Source organism: Rattus norvegicus, chromosome 16, assembly GCF_021556685.1.
Source record: "Rattus norvegicus strain SHRSP/BbbUtx chromosome 16, alternate assembly SHRSP_T2T, whole genome shotgun sequence".
Lineage (NCBI taxonomy): Eukaryota > Metazoa > Chordata > Mammalia > Rodentia > Muridae > Rattus > Rattus norvegicus.
The window spans coordinates 19,710,381-19,728,648 of NC_141549.1; the positions used below are offsets into that span (position 1 = coordinate 19,710,381).

Consider the following 18,268-nt stretch of genomic DNA (forward strand, 5'->3'; position numbering starts at 1 on the left):
AGACAACACACACGCACATAAATACACACAAATAAATAAACGTTTCTCTTTTTGGTGGTTTTGTTTGTTTTGTTTTTTGGAGAGAGGATTTCTCTGTGCAGCTGTAGCCATCCTGGATCTTCTTCTATGGACAAGGCTGGCCTCAACTTAGAGATTTGACCTCTGCCTCCCGAGTGCTGGGATTAAAGGCTTGTACCACCACTTACAGCAAGATGGTCTTGTGTGTGTGTGTGTGTGTGTGTGTAAGTTCAAGGGCAACCTGGACACCTTAGCAAGATGCTGTCCCAAACTAGAAATAATAAGTAAAAAGGGGCTCCCCACTCAACTCTGTAGGTAGCTACCCAGTCTGTGCAAGGAGGGGCCTGGGTTAGGGAACACACACGTTGGTGTTTTTGCCTGCATGTATGTCTATGTAAGGGTGTCAGATCTCTTAGAAACTCTACTTTATGGCATGTGGCCACAGGCATAGACAACTATGATCTGTCACATAGGTGCTGGGAATTGAACTCTGCAATTGAACTCTGTTGGTCTTCTGCAAGAGCAACACAAGCTCTTAACCGCTAGGCCATCTCTCTAGCCCCAGGATGGATCTTTAAAAAAATTTTTTTAAACTAACTTTATGTGTATGACTGTTTTGTCACACACATGGTGCCCACAGAAGTCAGAAGGTGGCACTGGATCCTCTGAAACTGGAGTTATTGTTTTTGAGTCCCCATGTGGGTGCTGGGGATTGAACCTGTGCTCTCTGTAAGAGCAACAAGTGCTCTTAACTGCTAAGCCACTTCTCTAGCCTTTTCCCTTTGAAAACAGGGTCTCAGCCCAGCCTGGCCTTGAATACACTCACTATCTGAGGACTGAACAAGACGAAGTGCTAAGCCCAGGCAAGCATCTGCTAATGTTTAGCCTCCAGCAGGAACATTCCCGATGAGTCATGCCCGAAGTCCCTCACTAGAGGATTCTGGGAAGGGCTCTACCTGAGCCACACCCTCAGCCATTCTCACTGGAGGAATGCTAAGCCTGTACTTATCACTGGCCCATGTCCCAACAGCTGCCTTCAGATCACCAAAGCACAGTCCAGTGAAACAGCCTTGGAGTGCAGAGTGTTACTGGGAGGGATGACCTCATCCCTCGCCATGACTTGGCAAACCCTAAGGTGAGCCATGACAGCCTCACACTCTTACCTTGACTCAAAGCAGAACCTGTGACTCAAAATGTGGCTGCCATGTTATCTCACAGTTCATGCAGCTGATGAAAAGCCCAGTGCCTCGCTTCGAAAGAGCCACAGCAGAGAACTCGGGGTGGCGTCTAGGAGCTAAGGGTTAAAGGCCAGGGACATCAGTCTTACAACTGCAGGGAACGGAATGCCAATAACTACAAGGGTCTGAGAACAAAGCAGGAACACCCCAGTCACTCTTTCTGTCCAGCTTGTGAGAGCTGTGCCCAGATTCTTTTTTTTTTTTTTTTTTTTTTTTTTTGGAGCTGAGGACCGAACCCAGGGCCTTGCGCTTGCTAGGCAAGGGCTCTACCACTGAGCTAAATCCCCAACATCCTGTGCCCAGATTCTTGACACAACAAAACTCTAAGATCACAAATGTACGGTTTATTTTTTTAATTATTATTTTATTTTGGGAGGCTGAAGAAATGGCTCAGAGGTAAGAGCATTCATTACCTTTCCAGAGGACCCAGTACCCACATTGGCAGTTCACAACCATCTGTAATTCCAGTTCCAGGAGATCCAGCGCTTTCTTCTGACCTCCTTGGGCACCAGGCACACATGTGGTACATACGTGCATGAAGGCAAAACATCCATACACATTAAAACAAAAGAGTAACATTTAAGGAGGTTTCATGATTATGTGGTTTTAGATAGGGCATCTTTTTCCCTAAAACTAATGTAATTCTCCTGCCTCAACATCCCGAGTGCTGGGGTAATGGATGTCTAGCACCACATCTGGCTAGTAACATCTTTTTGTAGTACTGGGATGAAACCTAGGACCTTAGGCTTGCTCAGTTAACACCATTGTCCCCTTGGCCTCCACCCCACTACCATGCATGTAAATTTCAGCAACTACTTCAGATGGGATTTGTTTCACAGCAACAGAGAGCCGATGGTCTCCAGCTGACTTCAGACCAGCGAGTAGACTGTGGGAAGGAGGGAAATGGGGTCAGTGCTGAGCCACCTGGCTGGCCTGGATGTCACCTGGGTGGTGTGTATCCTTACTGCTTCTCTCTCTCTCTCTCTCTCTCTCTCTCTCTCTCTCTCTCTCTCTCTCTCTCTGTCTACCTTGGAATTCCAAGTCCTCTGCCTCCAAGTGCTTGAATGCCAGGTCGGACATGGCCTTGGCGGGGACAGAATGACACAGTTCCTGTCAGGACAGGGCCAGCAGGCCTCCAGGAGTGTGGATGGCTGCCTTGGGCACAGGGCTTGTTTGTGTATAATGCCCATATTTGACATTCCTCCTTTAAGGACTGGCCTCCCTGCTAATGTTGACTCCATGATAATCAGACAGCACAAGTCCAGGAGCTAAAGGTGTGGCTGATGTCTCGGCAAAATGGTAAACTCTGGGACCTTCAGGACAGCCCTTTAAGGCTGTAGGAAAGAACTCTAAAAGCATGAGTTTGAAAAGATATATTTCTCAAAAATAAGGATAAAACATGAATTATGAGGAGCTTCATGAATCTAAAGGCAGCTGCATTAATGAGCTATCCCATCTTGTCAGAAAGATACAAAGGCAGGCAAGTTCCTGAGTTCAAGGTCAGCACAGCAAGTCCCAGGTATGGTAGAAATCGGTAATTTTAGGACTGGGTCCCACCCAGATATCTTATAATGGCTGGCTTAACAGAGGCAGACAGATCTCTGAGATCTTTGGCAATGTTAAAAGGAAATGTGTGCTTGCTGTCTCCTGAGTATTAAGGGTTGGGGGTCTTGGGATGCTGATAATCAAAAAGAGACCTGGAGTAAACTGGATTGATATGTAAAATAAAAAACTGGGTTTATGATCAGCCGGAGATAAGCTATCCAAAGAAAGTGTTTAGAACTGCTTGGAGAACTGTCTCAAGCTGAATGGAGACAGACAGACAGAGAGCAGAGGGAGGGACGGAGGGAGGGAGGGGGAGAGAGAGAGAGAGAGAGAGAGAGAGAGAGAGAGAGAGAGAGAGAGAGCGAGCTAGCTGGAGGTCTCCAGAGAAAGACCTGGAAAGCCATCTCCAGCAGAGCATAGGCTTTCAGCCTGGAGCTTCCATTTCTCTTGAGTCTCTTTCTTTCAGACACCCCTTCTCTTAGAACCCCTCTCCAACCTGGGGCTGGTCCTCCACACCTGGCACATTCTAATTTTCATCTCTTTATTCTTTCTGGCTCTTTCATAAATACTGACGATTTCAGTTTGTTTTGCAACACTGTTACTCTTGGGGAAGCCTGCTCAAAGATTGGGGTCATGCAGAGGCAAGAACTCTGCACATGTCTCTAAAATCAGACTCCCAGGGACTTAAAATCTGACCTCCCCAACAAAAGCAAGCTACCACATAATTACTTAGAACTGTTTGGAAATTACAGGTAAAAATCAGGAGCTGTGATATCCTGTTGGTAGAACAGGGGTTATGATTGGTATAACTCTGCTCCTTGGTAACACTGTGGTAGCCTGTTCCTAATGCTCCTCTCACAGACACTGAGTAAGTAAGCACTGCTGGGGACACAGCACCAAGCTTCATTTCTCACCGTTGTTCTATGTGAGTCTAAGTAGTCTGAATGTACAATTTTAGAATTGTTTTTTTTTTGTTTTTTTTGTTTTTTTTGTTTTTGAGACAGGGTTTCTCGTTTCTCTGTGTAGTCCTGTCTGTCCTGGAACTCAATTTGAAGACCAGGCTGGCCTTGAACTCAGAGACAGGCCTGCCTCTGCCTCCTGAATGCTGGGATTAAAGAGGCATGCACCACCACCTCCTGATGAATTTTAGTGTATATGCTATGTATGTATGTATGTATGTATGTATGTATGTATGTATGTATGTATGTATAGTATGGGAGTGCATGTGCATGTGAATACTGGTGGCCTAGGATGGAGGGCATGAGCTTCTGAGCTGTTGTGAGCCTTCCAGGGTAAGTGCTAGGAGCTGAACCTGGATCTTTTGGAAAAGCAGCATCCTTAACTCTGGAGCTATCACTGGAGGGCAGTTAAGCATTAGTCAGTTTTTCTGTCTGCCTTTCTTTCTTTAGTTTTCTTCCTTCCTTCCTTCCTTTCTTTCTTTTTTTTTTTTTTTCAGGAGCTGGGGACCGAACCCAGGGCCTTGTGCTTCCTAGGCAAGCGCTCTACCACTGAGCTAAATCCCCAACCTCCCCCCCCCCTCTCTCTTTCTTTCTTTCTTTCTTTCTTTCTTTCTTTCTTTCTTTCTTTCTTTCCTTTCTTCAGTTTTTGTTGGAGACAAGATCTCACTATGCACCCCTGGCTGTCCTGGAACTCACTCTGTAGACCAGGCTAGCCTCAAACTTAAGAGATCCACCTGCCTCTGCCTTCTGAGCACTGGGATTAAAGGAATGCACCCACTGTACCCAGCTTAAAAGGGTTCTTAATGGCAGCTCCACATGAGTTGTAAAAGGATTCTTAGTACTTGGGGCACACCTTTCTTTCATGATCTTTCACTGGGCAGTGAGGCAGCAAGGTCCAGAGTCCTAATGTGTATCTGTCAACATACTTCTCAGTCAGGGCTGAACCAGGGTCCCCCACAGATCCCTACATATAGAATATATCTGGATATACAGACACATATCCACATAAATACAAATAAATAAATAAATTTAAAGCCCAGGAGTGGCTACATAGCCCGGGGTTAAATGTCAGAGGAGGGCAGACTGAGAGCTCACTGGCCACGCAGTGGAACCAAAATGGCCAACTTCAGGTTCAGTGAGGACCCCATCTATAAGGAATACAGTAGAGAGTGTTAATGTAGGACACCTGGTGTCTTCCTCTGGCCACACACACACACACACACACACACACACACACACACATACAAAGACACATACACACAAACATAAACATACAGACACACACACATGGACAGAAACACACAGACACAGGCACACACATACACACACAAACACACATAGACACACACTACACAGACATAAACACACACACAAACACACACAGACACACACACACACTACACAGACACAAACACACACACAGACACACACATACACAGACATACATACTCACACACATACACACACATACAGACACACACACAGACACACATACACACAGACATACACAGACACACACAGACATACACAGACACACACAGACACAGATACATACACAGACATACACATACAGACACACACAGAGACACACATACACACACACAGACATAGACACACACATACACATAGACACACACACACACACGCGTGCGCGTGCACCCCTCAAGATTGTTTTCTGCTCTCATTTAGCAACTTCAGTTGCACAGCGCAGCTGAGACAGGAGCTCTCCCCCAACTGGTCTCCCTTCTGAAGGGGGTTCATGCTTACCCTGGCATACATGCTTACATGCATGTAGCCTGCACTGCACAGTGCAGTGTGTGTCTTTGTTTGAAGAGCACTCTATACCTCTTCCCTTTAGTAATTAAAACCAAGATGACTCTGTAGGAACTTGCTGCCAAACCTGATCCCGAGTTCAGCTGAGGAAGGACTCTTGTAATTGTCTTCTGACCCCTGCCCACTCACACACAAACGATAAAACAATAAAAATTTTACAAAATTTAATCTGTCTCTTTAGTACCACAAAAAGTGAATTATCCTAGGACATACATTTTTAGAAGTCAACCAATGTCCAGGGCCTAGAAAGATGACTTAGTGGTCTTAAGACACTGTCTGTTCTTGCAGAGGACCTGAGGTCAGTTCCCAGAGCCTGTGTCATGACCACAAAAGACAGTCACTCCAGCTCCAAAGGATCCAATGCCTTCTTCAGGCTTCTGAGGGCAGCGCCACCCCCCTCCCCCTAGCAGATACACTTAGACATGGACACATAAATTAAAAGACATAAATCAAAAAATCAATGTAGTCCATCATATTTATAGGCTAAAAAAATCTCGCAGATGGAACCTGCTAAAAACATTAGCAGATGTCGGTCCCGCCTCTTCACAAACCACTGGAGAACAGAAGAATCCAAAAGCATCCTTAACTTATGAAGTACCACTGAGAAACCAGTCAGGAACACTGGGGCATGCCTGTAATCTCAAGATTCAGAAAGCAGAGGCAGGAGGAGGACCTTGAGTTCAAGGTCAGCTTGGGCTACAGAGGAATACCCTGCCTCATGAATCTCCTGCCACAGAAGGGTAGCACAAGATGTGATCGGGGAACTGGGGAGCCTGAGGCAGGAGGAACCAGAACCATGCCCTAAAAACTAAAGCATTAAACAATACCTAAAAGACAATGGCACGTCAGGCAGGACACTCTCCGGTGTGCCAGTATGCAATCGATTAGACATCGAGCGGTCCAGGCCAGATCTGTCAATCACATGCAATACAGCCTACTGCCCTTCTGCAGAGAGAAGCGGGAGGAGGGAGCAGCCCTATGCAGTTGTGATGTAGATGGAATGTTCTGAGTGGTCTTGTTTCCTTATGGTGCTAGGAATGGAACAGCGGGCCAGGCAGGTAGGTGCTCTGTCATTAAGCTGCCCACCCGCTAATTCGTATACGGAGACCTAGTGCCCAGAAGTAGCATATTTGGAAGTGAGGCTTAACTAAAGGAGCATGAGCTGAGAGTGAAAGCCCCCGCCCCCACCCTTGGAAGAGAGAGCCCAGGCGGTGGATCCACTGCCCAGATGCAGCCACGCCCGATGACCTGAGTCCCATCCCTGGACCCACAAGGTGCAAGGAAAGAACCAATCTGTAAGTTGTTCTCCGGTTGTCTATGTGCTGAGGTACGCGCGCAAATAAATAATGTCAAAAGGAAGCTGGTGGAAGGAAGACTAAATTAGTAAAGCCACTATAGAAATTCGTGGGGGTTCCTCAAAACAATTAAAAATAGAATTACCATATGACCCAGTTATGGGCGTCTACCCCAAGCAGAGACACTTGCACGTCCATCCGTGTTCACGTTGCCCTATTCCTGATGGCATGATGGTGGAGGTGCCCACCAGATCCGTGGGTAAGATAAACCCAGTGTAGGGCTGGAGAGATGGCTCAGAGGGCAAGAGCATTGGCTGCTGCTTTACCAGAGGACCCAGCTTTAACTCTCAGCACCCACATGGTGACTAGTGACCACCTAACTTCCGTTCCAAAGGGCCCCAGGCACACATGTGGTACACAGATATGCACATAGGAGACACACACACACATACAATAAAAATGAATAAAGTAAAAACTGAAAAAGTTAAAAAGTTGTACATACACAATGGAAGATTATTCAGCTATAAAGAAAAATAAAATTGTGAATTTTGAAGGAAAATGGATAGCTCTGGAGAGGGGTGACAAAGTTGGAAAAACAGGGGTTCAAGTCCCAGAATCCACATGGTAGCAGGAACCCCAGTGCACAGTGTTTTCTGACTTCACATGCTCCCAACCCTCCAAAATGGATGTTAGTCTGAGGTAGCAGGAACCCCAGTGCACAGTGTTTTCTGACTTCACATGCTCCCAACCCTCCAAAATGGATGTTAGTCTGAAAAAACAAACAAACAAACAAAAAGACAAAAAGGTCTCTCTCCTTCTATCAGACCAAAGTCTGCAATGAAAGTCAGTGTGAGTGAAGTCCAACTCTGGAGAAGAGGTCAGGGAGGGCGATACTCAGTGATGAGAAAGAATGGAAGGGGGTACAAGAGGGAAAGGAACCACAAAAGCACATCATGTTCAAGAATGTCATTAACATCTAACATATTATGTTTACTTAAAATAAAGACTTTAAAGGGTCCTCTTGAGAAGAGGGGGTGTTGGGTAGGTTAAGGCCTCAGAAAGCACCTGGCCCCTGAGCCGTCTGGAAGCAGGAAGCAGCCCTCACCAGGCCTGCAATCTGCGGCTGCCTTCACTGCTGACTGTCAGGCTGAGTGACCTAGGGAAGTCAGTCAGACTGCTCAGAACCACTAAGATACGGTGCCCGTGCCACAGTATGGGCTACAGAGGCCTGCGTCTCCAGACAAGCAAGCCATCAACCATGCTGCTTTCTTTTTTTTTGGTTCTTTTTTTCGGAGCTGGGGACCGAACCCAGGGCCTTGCGCTTCCTAGGCAAGCGCTCTACCACTGAGCTAAATCCCCAACCCCACCATGCTGCTTTCTACTCCCACCAGGCTGCCTGGAGTCACCCCGAAGCAATTCCCAGACTTAGGGTCTCACACTGACTTCTCAGGCAGCTCATTATGCTGAGTCTGTCAGCTCTTGCTGAGTGAAAGCTTCTTGGCTCCTGTAACCAGGATTGCCTTTAAATTTCAGAACTTCTGTCGCCTGTGGAGTCCCAAGAAAATGCAGCCAGCACATAATGTCCTTGGGGAGGGCCCAGAACTTTTAACAGACATTCAGAGACACTATGACTCAAACACAGATGGAGGACCTGCAGAGACCTCAGCCCGAAGAGATAACCTTTAGAAACTGCTCACCAAGGAGTGGGGAACAGTCGAGACGATGACCTATGGCACACTGAAGAAGCCAGAAGCCAGAAAAACCTCCCATGTGCGTGGACCAGTGGGGTATTGTGAAAATAGCTATACTGCTAGAAGCAATCTACAGATTCCACGTAATCCCCACCAAAATTCCATCATCAGTTTTCACAGAAACAAAAAAGGCAATTCTGTACTGTGAAGGCCTCTTCCTAGCCCTGGGGAGGCAGAGGCAGGAAGATCAGGAGTTCAAGGTCATCCTTTACTACACAGTGAATTTGAGGCCAGCTTGGGATACCAGAGACACTGTGTCAAAATCTAGCTCCAGGGCTGTTGAGGTGGCTTCTGCAGTAAAGGCGCCTGTCACCGAGCAGAGGCCTGAGTCAAGGACATCCTGCAAGGTGTCTTTTGTCTGCTTTCACAAGTGCTCGAAAGCATGCATAATATAAAAGGCTGAGTGTAAACAGACCAAACCATCACAGCCCATATCACAGCAAAGGAAAGGACCTGCTTTAAAAGAGAGACGTCCCTCTCCCTTTCTTTCCCTACAGGCAGCAGAAGCCCGTCAGGAGCAGCACCTCATTCAGATGAGTCTTAGTCACCCCAGGAGCTTGTTTGGAGGTCAGCAGGGGCTGCAGCTGCTCTATGCTGGAGACAGGAGCACAGTCCTCTAGACTGGGCGGGGCCAACATGGAGCAAGATGGGAAGGGACACCGGCTGAGCCAGCCAGTTCAGCCCATTCAACCCGGCTATAAATGGGTCACAGTCAGCTAACACTCACCCACCTTCCTTCCTTCCTTCGCTGTTTCTATCCTTTCGTCTTATTGTACGAACTGGTGCTCACACATAGGGACTAGTGTGAACTTAAAGGTGCATTACAGTTTTACTTCATTTTAAATCTTTTGAGAAATGTTTTTTGGATTTATTTTATGTGTGTGGGTGTTTTGCCTGCTTGTATATACGTGCACCATGTGTGTGGCTGGTGGCCAACGCGGACAGAAGGTGCTGGGTGCCCTGGAACTGGATCTAGGTCTTCCACAAGAGTGACACCTTCCTAACCTCCAAGCCATCTCTCTAGTCTTCACTTTGTAGTTTGACTTCTAGTAAATAATTCCCTTGATTTTTTTTTGAGCTGTTATATTGTTAAATTTCTAACAATTTTTATTTAGTGTACTCTGTGTGTGTACATATGTGGAAGTTAGAAGTTAACCTGGGGGAGTGGGTTCTCTGCTTCTACAAAGTGGGTTCCGGGAAGTCATCTCAGGCTGTCAGGCTTGGAAGCAAGTGCCTTTACCTGCTGAGCCACTGCACCGATCCCGATCCCCATTCTCCTGTCTCTAAGCACACTTGACCCAGCCCCTCAAGTGCTGCAACACTCAGGAGAGCAGGCCCTGCACCTCATCTGGGCTCACCCTGCTATCATGGGCGAGGGTGACCAGCCTTGAGGTCATGTGAAAGGGGAGCTGGGGCATTGGGTGAGCGAGCCAGGACAGTGCTAGAGGGCTGGCCATGGAGGTGTGGGTGAGGGAGAGCTGGCCATGGAGGTGTGGGTGAGGGAGAGCTGGCAGAGGGCTGGCCATGGAGGTGTGGGTGAGGGAGAGCTGGCAGAGAGGCTGGCCATGGAGGTGTGGGTGAGGGAGAGCTGTCGGTTGACCAGCTCAGCTACCACGCAGGCCCGGATCCAGGGCTCTGAGTCAGCCCACCTCAACCTCTACCCCATCTGTATGAGCTGGAGCACACGAAGGGACCGGTCCTGCAGATCCAGTGCTGCAGGATCTCCATGCCACAGGGCAACAACAGGACATCTGAGAAATCCTGGTGAGGATCCAGTCAGTATTGATAAGTGTAGAAGTCAGAGGCCTTGAGCCAGATCAATGATTCATTGCAATGAACATTTGCAAGTAAAGAAGTGTGGACAAGAGGGTGGTATACTAGGGGACAACTGTGACAAGCTATGGCTTCCACAAGGACATCTGACAGGATAATAGAGGTGAGAGGCCTCACATGGTGGGTGGGAAGCTCTTGATGCCTGGTCCAGGCAGGAGAGATGAAGCTGGCTCAATCTACTGCACTGACAGGCTATCAGGCTGCAGCCAGGGTCCCAGCATCTAAGAGGCAGCCTTATGCAAGACACAGTGGCAGATGCCCTTCACACATCTCCCTGTGTACTCCGGATTTGTTTTTATTTCTGTGTGTGCAAAGACACAGAGGCCAGAGAGATCAGAGGATCCTTTGGATATGGAGGTACATAGGAACGGCCCAACATGAACACTAGGAACCAAACTGGGGTCCTCTACAACAGCCATGAGAGCTCTTAGCCACTGAACCACCCCTCCAGCCCCGCTATGCACTTAAAAAAATACATTGTGTGTATGTGTGTGGTGTGTATGTGTGTGGGGTGTGTGTGTGTGTGTGTGTGTGTGTGAACATCATTTCTGTTACTATGATAAAATACACTGACCAAAAGCAACTGAGAAGAGGACATGCATTTGTCGCATACAGCCATATAACCCCAGGTTACAGTCCTTTACTTAGGGAAGTCACAGAGGTGGGAGCTTAAGAAGGCTTGCTATACCACAATCCATCAGGAGAAGCAAGGGAGGAATACTGCCTGCTGACTGCTTTCTCCTCCTACAAGTCAGGGCACTCACTGACAGGCACAAAGTATGACAGGCGCTCACGCGCGCGCGCACACACACACATGCACGCATGTTATTTCTTGAGAAAAGGTGTGAGTGAGTAGTTCAAGCTGTCCTGAAACTCACTGTGTATCCCAGGCTGACCAGGATCACTCAAAGCGATTCCCTTCAATATATGTCCTTTCCACTACATTTATTGTGCATGTGTGCACACACGTGTGTGTAAGCATTCAGTGGTACATTCATGGATGCCCGAGCACAGCCTTTGGTTGTCAGTTCTCTTCTTCTACTGCTTTGGTCCCACGCATTGATCTCAGGTGAGCCAGGCTTGGCAGCGGGCATCTTGACCTGCACTCCCATTTGCCAGCCCCTCCCTAGATTTTCAGTCTGTTGAGTCTGAGGATACAGAACCCCAACAACAGAGAGTTGGCTATACTGTGAGGAAAAGACCCAGCCAAGCTCTATCCCTCTGGAGTGGAGACAGCTAAGGACTGCAGCTTTCTCAGGACTTGGGTGATCTTTATTTTTTTATTCTTTTTTAAAGATTTATTTTATGTATATGAGTACACTGTAGCTGTCTTCAGACACACCAGAAGACAGCATCAGATCCCATTACAGATGATTGTGAGCCACCATGTGGTTGCTGGAATTGAACTTAGGACCCTTGGAAGAGCAGTCAGTGCTCCTAACTGCTGAGCCATCTCTCCAGCTCTTGGGAACTCTTTAGAACTCTGAGGTTCTATCAGGAAAAGTACAAAGAAGAAAAGGAAACCAGAGCCTCCAGGATCTCAAAAGCTACACACAAGCGTCAGGGACCAATTTTCACAATTATTTTAACATAAAGAATAATACTTCCTTTCCTATTATTGTTATTGTTGTTGTTTTGTTATTTCACAGACCCTGGCCTTAGTATGTAGCCCAGGCTGACCTTTTTTTTTTTTTTTTTTTTTTTGGTTCTTTTTTTTTTTTTTCGGAGCTGGGGACCGAACCCAGGGCCTTGCGCTTCCTAGGTAAGCGCTCTACCACTGAGCTAAATCCCCAGCCCCCCAGGCTGACCTTGAACTGTACTTTTTCCTGCCCCAGTATTCATGCCCAACTCAATACCTAACTGGCAATATGAGCCGGGCAGTGGTGGCCTCTGACACCTGTAATCCCAGCACTTGGGAGGCAAGGGCAAGAGGATTTCTTGAGTTCCAGGCCAACCTGGTCTATAAAGTGAGTTCTAGGACAGCCAGAACTACACAGGGAGACTCTGTCTTAAAACAAAGCAAAGCAAAACAAACAAAACTCTGGCTATGGAAAAGAACTGATGTCTTTTTTTTTTTTTTTTTTTTGGTTCTTTTTTTTCCGGAGCTGGGGACCGAACCCAGGGCCTTGCGCTTCCTAGGCAAGCGCTCTACCACTGAGCTAAATCCCCAACCCGAACTGATGTCTTAAAATTTCATATAAAGAGGTAGGAAACCAAATTTAGTGACACACACCTTTAAACCTAGTACTTGGGAGAAAGATGCAGAACAATCTCTGTGAGTTCGGAGCCAGCCTGGTCTACATAGGGAGTACTAGACCAGGCAGTGTCATATAATAGATCCTTTCTTAATAACCAACCAAACAAATGAATGAATAAATAAAATGAATGAATGAATGAATGAATGAATGAATGAAGAGCGGGGCTGGAGAGACAGCTCAGAGGCTAAAGCAGTGGCTGCTCTTTCAGAAGGCCCAGGTTCAGTTCCTAAAACTCACACAGTGGCTCACAACTATGTGTAATTCCAGTTGCACATAAAATGTCTTCTTCTAACTCTGTGGGCATCACGCATGTGTTCAGTGTTCGTACATGCAGAGAAAACACACATACACATGAAACTAAAAATAAATCAAAAACAACAACAGCCCAAAAGAGGTTGGGAGCTATGGCAGGAGCGGCTCAGTGGGTAGAGGACCTTGCCACCGAGCCTGACGACCTGAGTTTCATCCCCAGATCCCACATGGTGGAAGGAAACAGGTGACTCTTGCAAACTGCACTCTGACCTCCTTACGTGTGCTGTAGATGTGCCACATGCATGCATGCACACATAATAAAAATAATAAAAATGAACTTCTCCTCCTTAGAATAAACACCCTTTGGAAACTGTAACTAAAAGGAGTGGATGAATTCCTTTGTGAACACCAGCCCTCTTTGTAAACACAATAAGCTGCCTTGTGAAAGCAAAATGGATTTTAGCAACTCTGCCTGCCTCACGCTGGATTTGGGGACATGGGACAGGTGATCTGAAAACCATTTTTTTGTCTTTTCCTATTGAAATTGGAATGGTGGCTGGGGAAATGACTCGGCTGTGAAGAGCACCGGCTGCTCTTGCAGAAGATCTGGGTTCCACTCCTACAGAGCAGCTCACAACTGTCTGCAGTTCCCGGGAATCAGATGCCTCTTCTCACTTCTAGGAGACCAGACACATACTTGACATGATACATTCATGCAGGCAAAATACCCAGGAATCTAAAAACAAATCTTTATAAAACCCCAGACGTCACCTTTCTTTCCTGGGAACATCTTTTCCCAGCTCCTGGGACCTCTGAATGTCCGGTCTGACCCTTTCCACCTGGCTTCCCACAGCATGCCAGCATCCCCCATCGCTTAGCCACAGTCTACACAGCATGCCAGCCTCCCCCATCGCTTAGCCACAGTCTACACAGCATGCCAGCCTCCCCCATCGCTTAGCCACAGTCTATGTGTGCGGATATATGAATATATTCCTACTTCCTGTCTCTGCCCCAAACCCCCAAGCTCACGATGTTGGAAGCAAGAACAACGTCAGCCCCCAAGTACAGTGTCCTGCACACAGAAAGTGCCAATAAGCATTAATCAAGTTCATTTTAAAAATGGGTCTTGGGGCTAGCAAGATGCTCCGTGGTTAGGAACATTGGCGATTCTTACTGAAGACCTGGGTTCAGTTTCTAGCACTCACAACCATTTGTATCTACAGAACCTGACAACTTTTCTGACCCCCTCGGGCATCAGGTCTGTGCATGGTACACATAAACACATGTAGGTAAGATATTCATATATGGAGGTTGGGGATTTAGCTGAGTGGTAGAGCACTTGCCTAGCAAGCACAAGGCCCTGGGTTTGGTCCCCAGCTCCGAAAAAAAGAAAAAAGAAGAAGAAGAAAAAGATATTCATATATGTGAAATAAAATGATCTTTAATTTTTTAAATTAAAAGGTAATAAAAATGGGCTCTGAAGTCAGATGTAGTGGCATGTGCCTTTAATCCCAGCACTCAGGAGGTAGAGCAGGTGGACCTCTGAGCTTGAGGGTAGCCTGGTCTACACTGTGAAACCCTATTCAGGAAAAAAAAGGGGTGGTGGCTCTTCTTCAGAGAATGGAGGGTAGCTCAGTCAATCAGCGAAGTGGCTGCCTTGAGTTCCCTAGAATCCATAAATGACGAAACTTGGTGTGGTGTAACAGCATCTGTGACCCTCACCCTGTGTGTGGTGGGGAGGTCAGATAAAGGCAGGACGCCAGGAACTTTAGCTAATCTGTCATTTCTGGGGTCAGTGAAATCCTGTCTTAAAAATACAATAGTGACGCAAAAGCAGGCGAATCTGTGAGTTTGGGGCCAGCCTGGATTCAAGAGTGAGTTCCAGGACAGCCGGGGCTACACAGACATCCTGTCTCGAAGAACAGCAATAACATCAAGGAGGCAGAGTGTGGGCACCAAATAACGGCTCCCGAGGTAGCCTTTGGGGACCTATGCAAGAACTGAATCCATTCTTGGCTTCTTCCCCTTCTACATCTCCGGAACAGCAATTCTGCAGTCACTCCAAGTACAGGGAAACCCGAGGCAGGAAATAATCCAAATCCAAATTTGATCTCACGAACCCCAGAGCGGAAGGAAAGAACTGACTTCCTCAAGGCTTCTGAGACCTCATACACCTGACTCATTCCATACGACAAATAAATGTAAATAAAAAACCAGAGCCCAATTGAGGAAGGCTGACCTCTTACCTCATACACACATGCACAACGTGAACCAGTGCATGCACACACACACAAAGCCACGTGTATTACACACGCATACGTGAAAGAAAAATTTTAAAATGGGTCCCTGATGGCTGGTGCATGCACAAAACCCTGTGTTCAATCCTGAGTACCACAAGAGCTGGGTGTGGGTTGAGGTAAGAGATCTTCCTGGGCTATACATTGTGCTGTAGGGTGAGTTTCAGGCTCTCCCAAACAAACAAAAGACAAATAAATGTTTTTAAAAAAGAATCCATGGGGTGTGGTTAGTGGGTAGCACAGATCTCTCATCCCAGTTCTAAGGAGGTAAAGGCAGGAAGACCAGGAGTTCAAGGCTATCTTTTGTTTGTTTGTTTGTTTGTTTGGAATCCGTGGGTGGTTCAAGACAGGTTTCTCTGTGTAGCCCTAGCTGTCCTGCAACTCGCTTTGCAGACTAGGCTGGCTTCGAACCCACAGATCCTCTCAAGTTTATCTTTTAAAAGTGAGTTTGAGGGGGTTGGGGATTTAGCTCAGTGGTAGAGCGCTTGTCTAGCAAGCGCAAGGCCCTGGGTTCGGTCCCCAGCTCCGAAAAAAAAAAAAAAAAGGAAAGAAAAAAAAAGTGAGTTTGAGGCAATCCTGGTAATAAAAGCGCCCGCCGGGTTGGGGGTGGTGCACTGGAGAGATTGCTTAGTGGTTAAAGTGCTACTCGCTACTCTTCCAAAGAACTTGAGTTCCCTACTCACACATCACACATATACACATAAAATGAAAACTTTAAAAGAAGGGTACCCTCTATGTCCACCCAGCTCCCCCTATCCTTTTCTGAAAGTTCTCAACGGATCCTTCATAGATCATTCTAGTACAGCTCTTCAGTCGCTTCTCTCCAACTGTGTCTTGCAAACTTGCAGTCTTTGCCCTACCTCCTCCCCACATCCCCCTCCCACAATAACAGATCACTTATCCTTACAATGTCTCGTGTTCCCAGGGCCCGGTCTTCACCTCCATAACTCTGACGCCCTCTTTCCTCACGAAGTCACCCTTTATTTCAGGACAAGCTCTTGTATATCCTTCACTCCCTCTGGCCCGAGGCCACTCCGCTTGTCCATCACTCCAAGCTCAGCTGCACCTGTCCCCATCCTCATCCCGCCTCCGCCCCTTTCCTTACTGCCCGGGATCCGCACCTGGCCTGAGCCTCGTCCAGGCTCTGGTCGGTGATGGCCATGATTTGCTGCAGGACGTCGCTCGTGTCATGGCCCAGTGGAGCTGTGGGCGGCGAGCGGCGCGGGGCGGGCTGTGGCGGCACGGGACGCAGAGGGGCGGCCATGAACTACGGGCCGAGCGAGCGCAGAGGGACAGGTCCGATCCCGGAGCTTGCGCGCAGCAGCTAACCGCCCTGGACCCAGGGACCACGCCTCCTTCAAGCCCGCCAGCCAATCGCCGCTGTGCACTGCTCACGGAAACACCCTTTTCATCAATCTTCTCTGTGCACCGCCCCCTCTCTCGTGACGCGCACCAAACAGCCTTCTCAACGGCTGCTGAGGGTTGAGGGTTGTCTAGGAAACAGGGATTCTCTTCTGAGCTTCTCACCCCCCAGGACACTCCCCCCTGTGGGCGCTGTCACCAATCAGCACCATGCACTGTTCCCCCTCCCCAGTGACTAGCTTGAAACTTGCTTTCTCAACTGCCAGTAAGAACCAGATTGAGGGTTGCCATGGTAACGACTACTGCCCACATCTGCTTAAATCTGGTGGACTTTACGGTTCCCTTCCCCCTCTCAGGCCCTCATCCCTTGCATGTTCTAGTGCCTCTGCCTTCTCGCTGGTCCAGGATCTGCTTAGGTTATCACTTCTTCACAGGGCCCAGGTTCTTCACAGCCGTCCACATCTGAGTTTCCTTCCTCAGAGGCCTGCATCCTCTCGGCTCCCCATCTCCATACTCTCCTTCCTCAGAACTTTCCAAAAATTTGCGGGTGGGAATGGTGACACATGCCTTTAATCCCTGCATCAGGGAAGCGGATCTCTGTGAGCGCCAAGCCAGCCTGAGTTTCTGGACAGCCAGGGCTACGCAGAGAGACCTCGTTCAAAAATAAATAACGTGAGACAGATGCTCATATAGCCCATGCTGTCCTCAAGTTTGCTTGTATGTAATGAAGGTTGACTGAATTTCCTATGATTGGAGCATGGTTTTGAATTTTCTTCTACCTCTACCTCCTAAGTGCTGGGATGAGTGGTGTTTGCCACAGGGCCCTGTTTGTGTGGTGATGGGGATGGAAGCCGGGGCAACATGCATACAGACAAAACCCTACCAACCTAACTGCATCTGCACCCTAACTTTTCAACTTCTTGAGGCAGCTCCTCGTATAGTCCAAACTGACATCAAATTCACTAGTAAGAGTGCCCTTGGGGTTGGGGATTTGGCTCAGTGGTAGAGCGCTTGCCTAGCAAGCACAAGGCCCTGGGTTCGGTCCCCAGCTCCGGAGGGGAAAAAAAAAAGAGTGCCCTTGATCCCCTGCCTCCCCCTCACTGCCCTGGCTAGTTCCTCAGAACTGTGGATCCTCCTCATAGCTCTCCACAGCGCTTCAGAATTCCCACTTCCGGTCCTGCCTCTTCCTCAAGGCCTGCCATACCTGAGTCCCAGGAGCCTCGGAATTTCTGCTCCTTTTCAGTTTCTCACATCTGGAGTTCGCCCCAGCAGCCCTCATGGTACTCAACTCTTCCTATGACTCCTCAGAACTCTTCCCACCTCAAGGGCATCAGTGTCTCCAATACGTGACTTTTCCTGGGGCGACCACTCCAGTGCAGCTTTGTGACCTGGGGACTTTACTGAGATTCCTCACAGGTGCATGGGCACTTAATTCCTCACAGGTACAGCACTTAAACGTGTCATCGCTCCCCTCCCCTCACTTTGAGTTTATCATCTTTATCAGGAGAGCTGTCCTGTCCGTAAGTCCTGTGTTTCTACAAAAGCATATTAGTGGTCCAAACTTGTGAGGTCAAGCATGAATGAACACAGCGTTTCATTCAACATGGCAGTGACCATCTCCAGCCTG

At 47.9% G+C, this 18,268-nt stretch overlaps 1 protein-coding gene across 7 annotated transcripts in view; it reads right to left on the reverse strand.

Moving 5' to 3' along the window:
* The window catches only part of Pbx4 (PBX homeobox 4), a 35,796-nt gene extending 19,187 nt beyond the window's left edge, over positions 1-16,609 (reverse strand). For 4 of the 7 annotated variants that reach the window (XM_087588641.1, XM_087588638.1, XM_087588639.1 and 1 more), the window contains exon 1: positions 16,401-16,609. Coding sequence is in view for 1 of the 7 variants with exons in the window: in NM_001108399.1 (NP_001101869.1) it covers positions 16,401-16,543 (143 nt within the window). In the remaining 6 variants the exon portion in view is untranslated. Of the gene's footprint in view, positions 1-1,181; positions 1,313-16,400 lie in introns of all 7 variants that reach the window. The other 3 variants (XM_087588636.1, XM_087588640.1, NM_001108399.1) reach the window with 3 other exon arrangements.
* Positions 16,610-18,268: the final 1,659 nt, after the last annotated feature.